The sequence below is a fragment of the Salmo trutta genome, chromosome 17 (assembly GCF_901001165.1).
Source record: "Salmo trutta chromosome 17, fSalTru1.1, whole genome shotgun sequence".
Taxonomy (NCBI): Eukaryota; Metazoa; Chordata; class Actinopteri; order Salmoniformes; family Salmonidae; genus Salmo; species Salmo trutta.
This window is the reverse complement of record NC_042973.1, coordinates 25,703,607-25,718,245: the sequence shown is the minus strand read 5'-3', so window position 1 is coordinate 25,718,245 and position 14,639 is coordinate 25,703,607. Positions and strand designations below refer to the sequence as shown.

General features: G+C 42.8%; 1 protein-coding gene across 1 annotated transcript in view; it reads left to right on the top strand.

The window, feature by feature from the left end:
• The window catches only part of LOC115151935 (copine-2), a 40,688-nt gene that overhangs the window by 13,134 nt on the left and 12,915 nt on the right, over positions 1 to 14,639 (top strand). Inside the window, exons 11-14 of the mRNA XM_029696298.1 lie at positions 4,270 to 4,403; positions 4,684 to 4,738; positions 5,361 to 5,412; positions 5,629 to 5,762. Coding sequence (XP_029552158.1) covers positions 4,270 to 4,403; positions 4,684 to 4,738; positions 5,361 to 5,412; positions 5,629 to 5,762 — 375 coding nt within the window. The remainder of the gene's footprint in view (positions 1 to 4,269; positions 4,404 to 4,683; positions 4,739 to 5,360; positions 5,413 to 5,628; positions 5,763 to 14,639) is intronic.

The window sequence follows — 14,639 nt, the reverse complement described above, 5'->3', positions numbered from 1 at the left end:
TAAATTCAGACACTATTTATTGTTGAACGGGTTTTGTCTGGCTGATAGCCTACACAAATGGGCTGCAATATTCAAGGTAAATTAAATTACATTTGAGAGTCTCCCCTGGTGTCCTGAAGTCCTCCTTTTTTGTGTGCAAATGCTTTCACCACAGTCTGTAGATCCAGGTTGCGGGCCTGACTGTTTTCTATACTGAGTATTGACAACCCACACAGTCTTTCCTGAGATATTGTGCATTATATGTCCATTGCGCTGCACACAATTTAAACGTAGTCTTGAATGATGCCTGAGATAAGGGACCTGAGATAAGGGACTGTTGATATTGCACCACACAACTCAAACACCGGTTCACCAGTATGAACGAAATTGCAAACAGCTTTTTGTTGTTGTTCTTCTTTTTTTGCCCTCAAGAACTGTTTCAACTGCTTCCTATACTGTTAAACTCTTTCCGTAATATGTTTAGGCTGGCAATTGAGGAGAATGAGAGGCTCAATTAAAGATGTTACAGAACTGCTGTATTTGAAGCACAACTCCCTTCTGCCCTGATGTTGCTACGGCAATCATGCTGTTTTTACCATCCCTGTGTCGCTTCTGCAGAGAGATCATTTCTAAACTAAATCTCCCTAAGAAGCATTAGGCTCTCGGTCTGATATGCACTTTTGAACACCTGAGTAAGCTCCACTCATTGTACTGGCTCCGTCATAGCCTTGACTATGGCATTTGTCCACTGATTTGTCCAGGCTGTATCACATCCGGCCATGATTGTGAGTCCCATAGGGCGGCGCACAGTTGGCCCAGCGTCGTCTGGGTTTGGCTGGGGTAGGCCGTCATTGTAAATAAGAATTTGTTCTCAATTGGCTTGCCTAGTTAAATAAAGGTTAATAAAATAAATAAATAAAAACATCCCCTCATACTTTCAATCAGTTTATTTTTTATTTATCACTTTTTTAGTCACATTCCTGAAGAAACAAACACTTACTTATGGAAATTAAAGAGGTGTGTGAATGACTTTTTGGAGGGTTACTGTCAAAATGATTGATTAAATTAATAAAAAATAGACATCGGTGAAAGGCGCATTGGCCCCCAGAACTCGTGAGCCCCTCCGCCTTGCGGGGGCTGTCGGGAACGCCAGTGCCTCCTGTACTCCCTGTTCACCCACGACTGCACCCAGGCCTGATCACTGTTGACGATGAGAAAGGGATGAGACAGCCTAAAGGGAGGAGTTCAGAGACCTGTCAGTGAGGTGCCAGTACAACAACCTCTCCCTCAACATCAGCAAGACAAAGAAGCAGATGGTGGACTAAAGGAAATGGAGGGCCCAGCACACCCCCATTAACATTGGCGGGGCTGTAGTGGAGCACGTCTAGAGCTTCAGATTCCTCAGAGTGCTTGGCATCAACTGTAAGGCACTACAGAGGGTAGTGTGTACGACCCAGTACATCACTGGGGCCGAGCTCCCTGCCAACCAGGACCTCTATACCAGGTGGTGTCAGAAAAATTCCTTAAAAATTGTTGGACTCCAGCCACCCAAGTCATAGACTGTTCTCTCTACTACTGCACGGCAAGCGGTACCGATGAAGTACGACAAGTCTGTAACCAAAAGGACCCTGAACAGCTTCTACCCCCAAGCTACAAACCTGCTTAATAGTTAGTCCAGGTAGCTATTTCTTAACTATTTAACTATCTGCATTGACCCTTTTTGCATTAACTTGTATATAGCCAAGTTATTGTTACTCATTGTGTGTCTATTATTACTTTTATTATTATTACATGTTTCATTGTTCTATTATTTCTCTATTTCTTTGTCTCTGCATTGTCAGGAAAATCTCGTAAGTAACCATTTCACTGTTAGTCCACACTTGTTGTTTACGAAGCATGAGAGTGATGTGACAAATACAATTTTATTTTATTTTTAATTTACACCAACAACATAAAAACATGTATTTTTTTATTTGAACATAACACACTTGGATATGTTACTTCATTCATTGAATGCATGCTATAGTACTATAAATCTTTGCAAACATGGTACAGGTGTAGGATCTTCAAGGTTTAAAAAGGCTTCCAAAGTTTATAATTTCCACTTTAAAATGTCAGACTTGATTTGCCCTAACTATAAATGTATAATCCACACAACAATTCAACTTTCCTGTTGCTGAATGATTATTTTCCTGCTGTGAGAAACTGGTCATATTAAGATCCTGTATCTGTAGGTTCAGATTTCTCCGTAGTAGGAGAACATCGTTATTGGTCTATTTTTGGCTCAGGCTGATGAGAGAAACATTGTGCGTCCCTGGTGATGTCACACCTTTGTGTCAGAGCTCTATTATTGGCCAGCCAGGGTATGTATCTCCAATTGTGCTGAAACATTGTCTACCACCATTTACGTATCCATGCTACCGTGAAATACTCAGAGGATCTGTTCCCTTTGTGGTGCCAAAATATGTGCATGATCTATTTTCCTATTTTCTCAGCAAAAGAGCTCCACCTGTATTTTATTATTCTCTGAATGGCAACATTAACTTTCCATTAATGTTTTATTCTGCCACACCTCTTTAGTTACTTGTATGTGACCAGATGTGTTTATTTATGTGGTTGTGGACCACAGACATTGTTCTGATTAGCAGGCTGTATGTGTGGTCCTGTTCAAGAAATGATTTTCTCCCCTTGTTATTGTCAGATTTTTTTTTTAAAGCAAATGGAACATTTGTGTTGCCATAGTTACTGTGATTTGTGCCGAAGCGAGACTATGTCTTAGCAGGAATAAATGAGGGAGACTGAACACAATAATAGGAACATGACTGGAGACTATCTCCATGGTTTGGCTTTAGGTGGCAACATCTTATAGGTCACGCTTGAGAGACCAATGGATTTTGTGTTTGTACTGTATCCATAATATTTTTGTCCTTTTAGTTTGCATTTTCTAAAAACCTAGCTGCTAGGCAGGAAATTTGAAATGAATCCTGACAGTTTTACAAAATGTTTCCCATTTTAAAAGAGGAGTTACTACAATTTCTACTGGGACAAATTATATTAGTATTTAAAAAATATATTCAGAACACCAGTAGTAATACCTTAATCATCTACCTTAATCCAATATGATAATTAAAATGATTTAAAGAGTTCACACCTGCATGTTATAATTCAGTCAAGATCGGTGTTTGAGAAAGAATGTGAATCTAAATCCTCAAAGGTGCATCCTGCAGTTCTCTTAATCTGCTTTCTTTTGTCAGAGTTCTTTGATTTGTCTCACATAGAAAGATGTTCTCTCTCTCTGATCCACTGCATTCAATCAGATTTAGCATGTACCTAATCCTAATCTGTTAGAGGGGAAATGAGAACGCTGCAGAGATGCAGATGAGATGCAGATGAGAACGCTGCTCATATATAGACTGGAACTAGAGACTACAGTCTTTGCAGTAGTTGCATGGGAAAACGTATTCACTATATAACACAGTACTATAGCATTGTATTAAAAGCAGCTTTAGAGTATTTGTCAAACTAGCCTACAGGTCAGACCTGCGGTGTGGAGCGGTGCTTAGTAGACCAGTGTTAAGACTTGTAGTCATTCATGAGGTCATCTGATTGTACATTAGGTTGTTATCACAGCACCGGCCAGCCCTTTCAGAACCCTGTACCCAGACTTAAAGGTATGGTTAAGAAACATGGTCATTCATCTGGACTAAATTGAGATAAAGCTAAAGATTTGAGTCAGTTCCCTGCTCATGCAGAGTAGCAGCACACTCGTCACATTGCCTAGGGCTTGATTGAGACGCAGGGGATTGGGCATATGAAGTGGCACCCTGATTCTGTCAGATCGCATCTCTCTCTCCCTTTCCCTCTCTTTCTGTCTTTTTCACCCTCTCTTTCTCTCTTTCTCTCTCTTCTCTTTTTATCCTCACCTTGTCCACCTATTGTCTAATAGAGGCTGTCCAGTTATCAGCCACAACTTTGGTAGGAACTGGAGGAGATCTGAGTAGAAGCCATGCTCTTTGATAGGATTGTTGGTTAAAGGCATTAGCATGGACTGAATGAAGATGTGGGCTTGGGAGGGCTTGTTAGTTGAAATCTTTGAGTTAATTACCATGTTTATATTGTAACCATCTTAAATGAAGTCACTTTGCCCGAGGACAGGATCCTGAAATAAGGCTCTGTAGGATTCACTGGAATCTTTTTATATGCTCCACACTTTTGTTCATATTTAAGCTGATTTATAGGCTTTGTTTGTGTTTGTGAGCATGTCTGTCTCCTGTCTTGCTATTCCTGTAGGTTGGCATTGATTTCACAGCGTCTAATGGGAACCCTCGGGAGGCCTCCTCTCTTCACTTCATCAACCCTCTGGGCAGCAATGAGTACTTGTCTGCCATCCTGGCTGTGGGCCAGATCATCCAGGACTATGACACGTGAGTCCCATTAGTGTAAACAGTAATGACAGGACTCAATATGATCAAATCACAGATAAATAAAGTATTATATTTTATACATCACAGTCAAAAGTCACTAAAAGGTCCCTTCAACTCTTCTAATTCTGTCTACTCAGTCATATTCTTTATGTCACTCATTGTTTCTGATAAAGTACCATCCCGAGTTTATTGAGACATTCCATAATGCAAAATTGCATGTTGAATTCTGATGAAGTTGCTTTTTACTCATCACTGTCAATCTGTTGCCCTCCTTCCTCAGTGACAAAATGTTTCCTGCTCTGGGATTTGGGGCTCAACTCCCTCCAGACTGGAAAGTAAGTGTATAAACTGTCTACATGTGAGGGTGTGTCTTCACGGCACACTACATATGATAGACATAGAGCCAAAAAGAATGCTAAAGAGAAGAGGGAGACTGGAACACAGCGGTATCACAGAGTATGTATAAAACATGCATATTCCAATAATTATGCAACTGTAATCCCATCTGGGTTGCCATGGCACTGCACTGATGTAAAGGACAACGGAATGAGGAGGCTGAGCAACAAAAATGGACAGAATATTTAGCCTTGCGTTCAGATACTTTATGGGAAGCGTTTAGGGAGGTTAAATCCATCAGTGGTCTGAGAGGACTAGAGGAAGAAGAGAGGGAGAGGTTGAAACAGTTGGAATGAAAGGGCACTGCAGGGATGGGAATGTACATAATGGATTTGGAGAGGAGGAAAGCAAGAAAGAATAGATCATGTGAAGCAGGGGGAATGGAGGAAGAGAAAATGCTTGTCACATAATTCATTGCTTTTCCCACCTGCTACAATCATACAATGGAAATGCATATTTCTAATGCTCTCACATTCCTCTGCAGTCTGTTACAGCCATTGGACATTCTCAATGTACAATTTCTGCACCTGAGGCTTGTTTTTTCGTCCCCTGTACCTGCAGGTGTCTCATGAATTTGCCATCAACTTTGACCCCACCAATCCTTTCTGCCAAGGTGAGCAACTATTATGTTTTCTGTAACCCCCGTTAAAAACCTTATTACAATGTACTTACTGCAAGCTGCACTTACTAAGGTTTGTTTCTTGCTTTATCCATGGAGTGGGTGTTATTTGTCATTTATTTGAGAACTACCATACTTAGCCCTCTGTCTGCTGGTGAGGGTGCCGGTTTGTGCTGGTTTCCATGTGTGATTCCTGTTTCCTATGGTCAGGCGTGGAGGGAATTGCCCAGGCCTACTCTGTCTGCCTGCCTCACATCCGTTTCTACGGCCCCACCAACTTCTCCCCCATCATCACCCACGTGGCCCGCTTTGCCACCCAGGCCCTTCAACAGGAGACTGCTGCGGTGAGGAATGCTTGTTATCATTATTAGGATTTCTAGTTTCATTGTTTTATTGCTTATCCATTTTCCTGTTAAAGATGGCCATCCGACTCATGTCATTAGTATGAGTCAACATTACCAGTTCCAAATGATATGTAAATCCCCCCACATGACCAATGCTTACTGACTTTAAAGGCGGGTGCACTTTTTAGTTACCACAAGCACTGTTCCACTGCCCAGGGCCAGATGTGGTAGCACATGCTGATGATGTGATGGGTTTGCCAACAGTAACCCAGAGCTCCTGAGGTCACAGAACCTTTAAATATTCACAAGGTTAAAGAAGTATATAGGGTACTAGGGGGTAACTAACCCCCTGGGGTAACTGCCCCCACCCCCTGTAATTCACATTAAGACCACAAGATATCACCAAAATATTTCCCCAACACTTTCCTTGGCTGCCACTGCTCTTGCTCAACAACAACAAATATTCTGTGTCATCACAACTTTTGGAGATATTTCAACAAAACGATTTTGTGGTAAGTTGATATAATTTTCTTACATTTTGAAAAAGTTGTAGATATATTTCAATGAAGTTAGAGATATGATTGTTTTAAATATACAAGTAGGAAAGCCTTAATTTAAATAATCCACTTGTTTAGAGAGACATTTTTTTTCATAAAGTAGAAATATGTTGGATGAGTGTGTTGGCGGCAACATGCCCCCCATTTATGGTTATGAATGTGTTTCTACTAGTCATTTAGACAATGACTAGCCTAGTTAGTGCTAGTTTATGCTAACTTTCTAGCTAGAAACTTCCCTAGCAGCAAATGCTAGCCAGCTAGCTAGTTAGCATAAGCTGCTAGGAGTGCTAGCTAGCAACCTTACTATCAAATCAAATCAAATGTATTTGTCACATACACATGGTTAGCAGGTGTTAATGCAAGTGTAGCGAAATGCTTGTGCTTCTAGTTCCGACCATGCAGTAATATCTAACAAGTAATATAACCTAACAATGTAGCCTAACAATACTACCAGATCGTCTGACGTAACATACATAAAAAAATATAACGTAACTTAATTGCAGTTGTCAATGTGTCCACTAGTGACTGATAGCTTTACAGTTAATGTTACTTTATAGCCTTTTGCATTTTATGTCATATAGCTAGATAGCTAGCTATGTTTTTAAGAGAAAGCTTTTCAATTGGCATCTCTCCCCTTGTTTTCAGTCACAGGTGGGGACATGGATTAGGTGTGAGCAGTGCAGGAGGTGGGCTCATGAGTTATGCTCCAATTTGACTGGGGACAGCTTTATTTGTGACCTATGTTCAAATTAGAATCGTGCAATAGCAGAGCATAAGAGAGTTGCCTCCAATGTTACAGTGAATTAATTAGTTAAGTTATTATTATTATTATTTTATTTCACCTTTATTTAACCAGGTAAGCTAGTTGAGAACAAGTTGTCATTTGCAACTGCGACCTGGCCAAGATGAAGCGTAGCAATTTGACACATACAACAACACAGAGTTACACATGGAATAAACAAACGTACAATCAATAATACAATAGATCAAAAGAACATTTTTAAAAAGTCTAGTGAGTGCAAATGAGGTAAGTTAAGGCAATAAATAGGCCATGGTGGCGAAGTAATTACAATATAGCAATTAAAACACTGGAATGGTAGATGTGCAGAAGATGAATGTGCAAGTAGAGATACTGGGGTGCAAAGGAGCAAGATAAATAAATAAATAAATAAATAGAGTATGGGGATGAGGTAGGTAGATGGGCTGTTTACAGATGGGCTATGTACAGGTGCAGTGATCTGTGAGCTGCTCTGACAGCTGGTGCTTAAAGCTAGTGAGGGAGATATGAGTTTCCAGCTTCAGAGATTTTTGCAGTTCGTTCCAGTCATTGGCAGCAGAGAACTGGAAGGAAAGACGACCAAAGGAGGAATTGGCTTTGGAGGTGACCAGTGAGATATACCTGCTGGAGCGCATGCTACGAGTGGGTGCTGCTATGGTGACCAGTGAGCTGAGATAAGGCGGGGCTTTACCTAACAGAGACTTGTAGATAACCTGTAACCAGTGGGTTTGGCGACGAGTATGAAGCGAGGGCCAGCCAACGAGAGAGTACAGGTCGCAATGGTGGGTAGTGTATGGGGCTTTGGTGACAAAACGGATGGCACTGTGATAGACTACATCCAGTTTGTTGAGTAGAGTGTTGGAGGCTATTTTATAGATGATGTCGAGGATGGTCAGTTTTACGAGGGTGTGTTTGGCGGCATGAGTGAAGGATGCTTTGTTGTGATATAGGAAGCTGATTCTAGATTTAATTTTGGATTGGAGATGCTTAATGTGAGTCTGGAAGGAGAGTTTACAGTCTAACCAGACACCCAGGTATTTGTAGTTGTCCACGTATTCTAAGTCAGAGCCGTCCAGAGTAGTGATGCTGGACGGGCGAGCAGGTGCGGGCAGTGATCGATTGAATAGCATGCATTTAGTTTTACCTGCGTTTAAGAGCAGTTGGACGCCACGGAAGGAGAGTTGTATGGCATTGAAGCTCGTCTGGAGGTTAGTTAACACAGTGTCCAAAGAGGGGCCAGAAGTATACAGAATGTTGTCGTCTGCGTAGAGGTGGATCAGAGAATCACCAGCAGCAAGAGCAACATCATTGATGTATACAGAGAAGAAAGTCGGCCCGAGAATTGAGCCCTGTGGCACACCCATAGAGACTACCAGAGGTCCGGACAACAGGCCCTCCGATTTGACACACTGAACTCTATCAGAATGAATTGTTCAATTCCAATGTTATTTAATGTTATTAGTTATATTCCATTCAAATACTATATTCTAATGAATATTTTTTTTATGAATTAAAAACAACTATAGTGTGGATATTAGTGCGGATATTAATGGTGACATGTGCAACACCATTCCCCCTCTCCGTATTTTAATTAAATGATAAAAATAAGACATCTAGACTTCGCTTTTAAGTATTACTTACTAAAGAATTTCAAAATAAAACAGATTAAATGGATTTTAAGACACTTTTGTGAAACCCTATCTCATAATCTTCTACCGGGGTAACTGACACCCCGGGGGCCAAATCCCCCTTGTGTGTGTGTGTGTGTGTGTGTGTGTGTGTGTGTGTGGGGGGGGTGCAGTTACCCAGGTACTATTTTTTTAAAAGCCCCTTTTTTAAAAACAACATTTCATGAAATTAGAAAAAAAAGTGTCAACTCTAGCCATTTATTTCCCTTTATAGTTTATTTGCCTAAGAATGACCTTCATCCACATACCAATTTTTTCCCCAAATGTGGCTTTTTTGTGTCAGCAATTAGACATTGCTAGTTACTGTCACGAGTGCTGTCTTCGAATTCCCTGTCATAAATTAGCCAAGGCGCAGCGTGCCGGTAGTTCCACATATTTTATTGTGAACTTGAACAAACAATAAACAGGTGAAACGGAAACAAACGTGACGTTCTGGGGCTGCTCACACACAGCTGCACAAAAACAAGATCGCACAAAAACACAGGGAAAAACAGGCTGCCTAAGTATGGCTTCCAATCAGAGACAACGATAGACAGCTGCCTCTGATTGGAAACCATACCCGGCCAAAACATAGAAAACAAAACATAGAATGCCCACCCACCTATCACACCCTGACCTAACTAAACAGAGAAAACACAGCTCTCCTAGGTCAGAGCGTGACAGTTACTCCCAGGTACCCTACCACTGAGCCATTACCTGGCGTCTTCTTGTTCCAGGTAGAGGTTTTTATAGAAAGATTCCATATCCATGGAAATTTACCCTCACCCTTGCTGAAGCAACTCAAAAAACATAAACTCTATACGCAACCTATTCAAACACTTTGTACTCATGCCTGTTTTTACAACAATAGTGCTCTGTATTCTGCCTCTCATGCATAATGAGACATAACAGGCTCTAGCTTATTGGTAAAGTCATAACAGTTACAGAGTAAAAAGCCCATCTCATTGGACAGCCTTCCCTGTACGAATAATTGTTTCCTGTGTCTATCAGACAGGCTTGTTTCCCTCAGAGCTGCTCAGCATGCTGTAATTAGAAAATAATGAGTCCCCTTACTGCTGTTCACACGGGCCTATCAGCAAGCTGTGTGTTTTGTGTTTTGTGTTTTGTGTTTTGTGTGTTTGTACAGTGTGTGTCTGTGTGTGTGTGTGTGTGTGTGTGTGTGTGTGTGTGTGTGTGTGTGTGTGTGTGTGTGTGTGTGTGTGTGTGTGTGTGTGTGTGTGTGTGTGTGCGCGTGTGTTTTGGACTCAGGGTACGTAAGACTGGGAGTTGGATCCAGCACTAACAGATCCTAATTGCTGTGTGGAAAAACCTCAAAACTCTGATTCTGGTTGTCAGTTCAAAGTCAGCAGAGGCATTTTGAAAATCGCTCTTATTACCAGCCGAGAGGAGAAGAGAGCAGCCATTAAAACCCCCCTTTTAATTCTAGTTATTTATAGAAGGTGATTCAGTGAACAAATGTTCCCTCTTTTCCTTTTGTTGTTCATGGGTTTTAATGACTAATGAGGCGAAGGCCCAGAGTTCTGCTCCATTCTGTTTGCTGTCCAACAGAATGGTCTCTCTGTCTGTCTCTGCTACAGGAGAGGTTCTGACTCTAGATAGAGATGCAGCACTGGAGAATGTGACAGTAAGGATGTGACAGTGGCCACGTTCGAGAAGATCACTTTTGACAAGTCGGGTACCATTGTTGTTCACCACCTTTCAAAGTGTGTTGCATTATGGGGATAAAAATGGTCAGACTTGTGCCTACATGGGATCAAAAATCATGTGATCAAAGGTCATGAAGTTTCGGCTGCAGTCAACTGAACATTTCTACAGTTGCTCTTCCCCCAACTTCATGCTGGAGCATCACCTGTATTGTGGGAGGCTCTATTGTCCACCAATCATTGTTTTTGTGTTTTTGTTTGTGTGAAATGGGGATTGGAGACATGTTTATTTCAACATTTTAAAGAACAACTTTTATAAACAATGGCAATGCTGGTATGTTGCGAGCCTTGCTGTTGGAAAACCACCTCGACTTTAGTCTACAGTCTGTTGCTTTCTCCTTACCACTCAAACGAGCCCAGTGACTCTGACATTTTGTCATTTAACAGATGCTCTGGATTTACAGTAGTGAGTGCATAAATGTTACTACTTTTTCTCCTTGGGAATCAAACCCACAACCCTGACATTGCAAGCACCATGCTCTACCAACTGAGACACAAGAGACTCTAGTGTAAACAGACTAGAATGAGACAGTTAAAGAGTATTTTCCTCCAGTGAAGGAAGACTGACCAGGACATAATGTCAAAGTTAAGGATATACAGTAGCTAACATTCTTATACCCTGAAAATAGTGAAAATACAGCCCAGACCCCTCATTGGACCTTCTGTTTCCTGGCTTCACATTCAGATGTACACAGCATGTGGGTTTGACAAGTAATAGCTTGTTATTATTAAGCATTCTTCAGAGGCTCCTGGGAGCTTTTTGTCCCTAATTGCACCCTGTCACCCCAGAGAAATAGGAGAGAAATAGAGTAAGACCAAAGAGAATTTTACTGCAATTTGCTGGTATATTAACTGTAAAAACAAGATAAATTAGCTATTGTGTTCACTTCACAAGGTTTTAGAAATGGAAGAGATAAATACCTTGGTGTGTGCATGTGTGCACTCGCAAATCACCTGCTAGGCACTGTAGATGTCTGTCCCTGTCCCTGCCTTGGATAATGATTTTGGCTGTGTGTGAGTGTGTGCAAAACGGCTGCGCTTCAGCGTGGTAGCTGTGTCTGTCTCTGTCTCTTAGATAATGATTCACTAATGAGCGTGCCTGTAAGTACATTAAAGGAGCAGACTTTACAGCGTCCACAGCATGGGAGCGGGGGCTTCTATCAAACATAGGCCAGCTCTGGTGGCCCTTCTGATGGGAAGCAGGCAGGAGCAAGGGGGCGCAACAGCCAGTATATCTGAGGGACTGTGTTTGTGTGGGAGGAAACTACTGACAACTACTGACAAGACAACAGAGATGACTAGAAAGCAGTTAGTACCGACAATAGCCAAGCCGTGTGTGTGTGTTGCTGTGTTTGTGAACTTGTCAAACTATATCTGTCTGTGTGTATTTAAGTAGAATCATGCATATTTGTGCACAGTGTTGGGTTTGTTACTTTCTAATGTAATCCATTACAGTTACTAGTTACTTGTCCAAATTTTTTATCAATAATGTAACTTTTGGATTACCCGAACTCAGTAACATAATCTGATTACTTTCAGTTACTGTTAGATTGCTTTCCCCATCAGAGGCATTAAACGAAGACAAAAATGAATATTACCAATTGAACAACATCTATTCCAAGATAAATCAATGAGAGTTTACATAGAGTGAGCTCCAAAATATTGGGACAGTGACAATTTTTTGTTGTTGTTTTGGCTCTGTACTCCAGCACTTTGAATTTGAAATGATACAACGACTATGTAGCCGAAACATCAGCTGCTAAACTGGACCTTGATAAGGTCAGGTGTGTTTCATGGCTGGATGAAAAGCCAGCACACCCAGTAGCTCTCCACATTTATGCTGACCTTTTTTATGTAGGCTACATAGTGTGACGTCCTGACCCTTGTAAGAGGTCATTTTTCCAAGTAGAGTGGTCAGGGCGTGACAGGCGGGTGTTTTGGGTGGTTTTGGTTTTCTGTTTCTATGTGGGGTTTTCTAGATTTCTATTTCTATGTTTTTGTTTTCTATGTTTTGGCCAGGTATGGTTTCCAATCAGAGGCAGCTGTCTATCGTTGTCTCTGATTGGAAGCCATACTTAGGCAGCCTGTTTTTCATGTGTGGGTAGTTGTTTTCCGTTTTGTCAAAGTGTACCTTACAGAACTGTTGTCGGCCGTTTTGTTGTTTTGTTCAAGTGTCTACATTAAAAATCAAATATGAGCACTATACACGGTGCGCCTTGGTCTCCTTTAGACGACCCATGTTACAGAACTACCCACCATGATTGGATCAAGCAGCGTGCCCGGGAAAAAATGGACACCTGGTCACATACGGAATGGATGGAGAGGAGGAACTGGACTTGGGGCCAGGTAATCGATAGATATCGGAGCCTACCTGGGAAAAACGAGAGGCAGAAAAATGAGAGGCACACGGGTAGTTTGGCTGGGCCAGGGGTGAGGCCTGAGTCAACTACCCGTGCTTATTGTGGTAAGCATGTGCCTGCCTCGCACACTCCCTCTCCAGTGCGCCTCCATAGCACAGTACGTCCTGTGCCTGCTCCTCGCGCTCTCCCTCCAGCACGCCTCCAGAATCCAGTACGTCCTGTGCCTGTTCTTTGCACTCTCCCTCCAGTGCGCATCCATAACCCAGTACGGCCAGTGCCTGCTTTGAGCACTCGGTCCTCAGTGCATCTCCCCAGTCCGGTGAGACCGGTTCCTGCTCCACGTACAAAGCCTCCAGTGATAATCGATGGTCCGACGCCTGTAGAGACGATCCATGGCACTAAGCCTCGAGTGATGATCCATGGCCCGGAGCCTGTAGGGATATTCCATGGCACGAAGCCTGAAGAGGTAATCCATGGCCCGGAACCTGAAGAAATAATCCTTGGCAAAAAGCCTGGAGGGATTATAAATGGTCCGGAGCCTGTAGGGATAAACCATGGCACGAAGCCTGTAGGAATAATCCATGGCCCGGCACCTGTAGAGATAATCCATGGTAAGAAGCCTCCAGTGATGATCCTTGGCGCGGAACCTGTAGAGATGATCCATGGCATGGAGCCAGCAGCAATGGTCACTAGTCCGGAACCTATTATGACGCCTCCCAGTCCGGAGCCTCCGGCAACACTCCTCAGTTCAGAGCCTCCAGCGACGCTCTTCAGTCCGGAGCCTCCAGCGATGCTCTTCAGTCCAGAGCCTCCAGCGGCGGTCTGCAGCCCGGAGCCTTCAGCGGCGGTCTGCAGCCCGGAGCCTTCAGCGGCGGTCTGCAGCTCGGATCCTTCAGCGGTGGCCTGTAGGTCAGAACCTCCAGCGGTGGTCTACAGCACAGAGCTTCCGGTACTGATCTACAGTCCGATTCCTCCGATAATGATCCACAGGCCAGGGTTACAGAAGCGGAGGGATCTACGGGCGGAATGGGGGTTACGCCCTGAGCCGGAGCCACCTCCGTTGCTGGAGGATCGGAGGGAGAGGAAGGTTCTGGGTGTAGCACATGAGCCGCCATAGACTTTTGTCACCCTCCCTGCCCTCCCTTTGTGTTTGGGGTTGTTTTTGTTGGGTTTTGTTTGGGTGCAGTCGGGGTCTGCACCTTTGGGGGGGGGGGGGGGGGGGTACTGTCACGTCCTGACCCTTGTAAGAGGTAATTTTCCATTGAGTGGTCAGGGCGTGACAGGTGGGTGTTTTGGGTGGTTTTGGTTTTCTGTTTCTATGTGGGGTTTTCTAGATTTCTATTTCTATGTTTTTGTTTTCTATGTTTTGGCCAGGTATGGTTTCCAATCAGAGGCAGCTGTCTATCGTTGTCTCTGATTGGAAGCCATACTTAGGTAGCCTGTTTTTCATGTGTGGGTGTGGGTAGTTGTTTTCCGTTTTGTCAAAGTGTACCTTACGGAACTGTTGTCGGTCGTTTTGTTGTTTTGTTCAAGTGTCTTCATTAAAAATCAAATATGAGCACTATACACGCTGCGCCTTGGTCTCCTTTAGACGACCCATGTTACAACATAGAGACCACACCAATTATTGGTCACGGAAATGTGGTTGTCATGGAGAAGTCATGAAATTCCATCTGTCAAAATGTGTTAACCCTTTATTTAGTGAATAATCAGAGGTCTCTACAGAATACTGTATTCTAGTATTTCTAGCATTCTAATGGACCTACTTGAAAAAAGACAGCTCCTCCACTG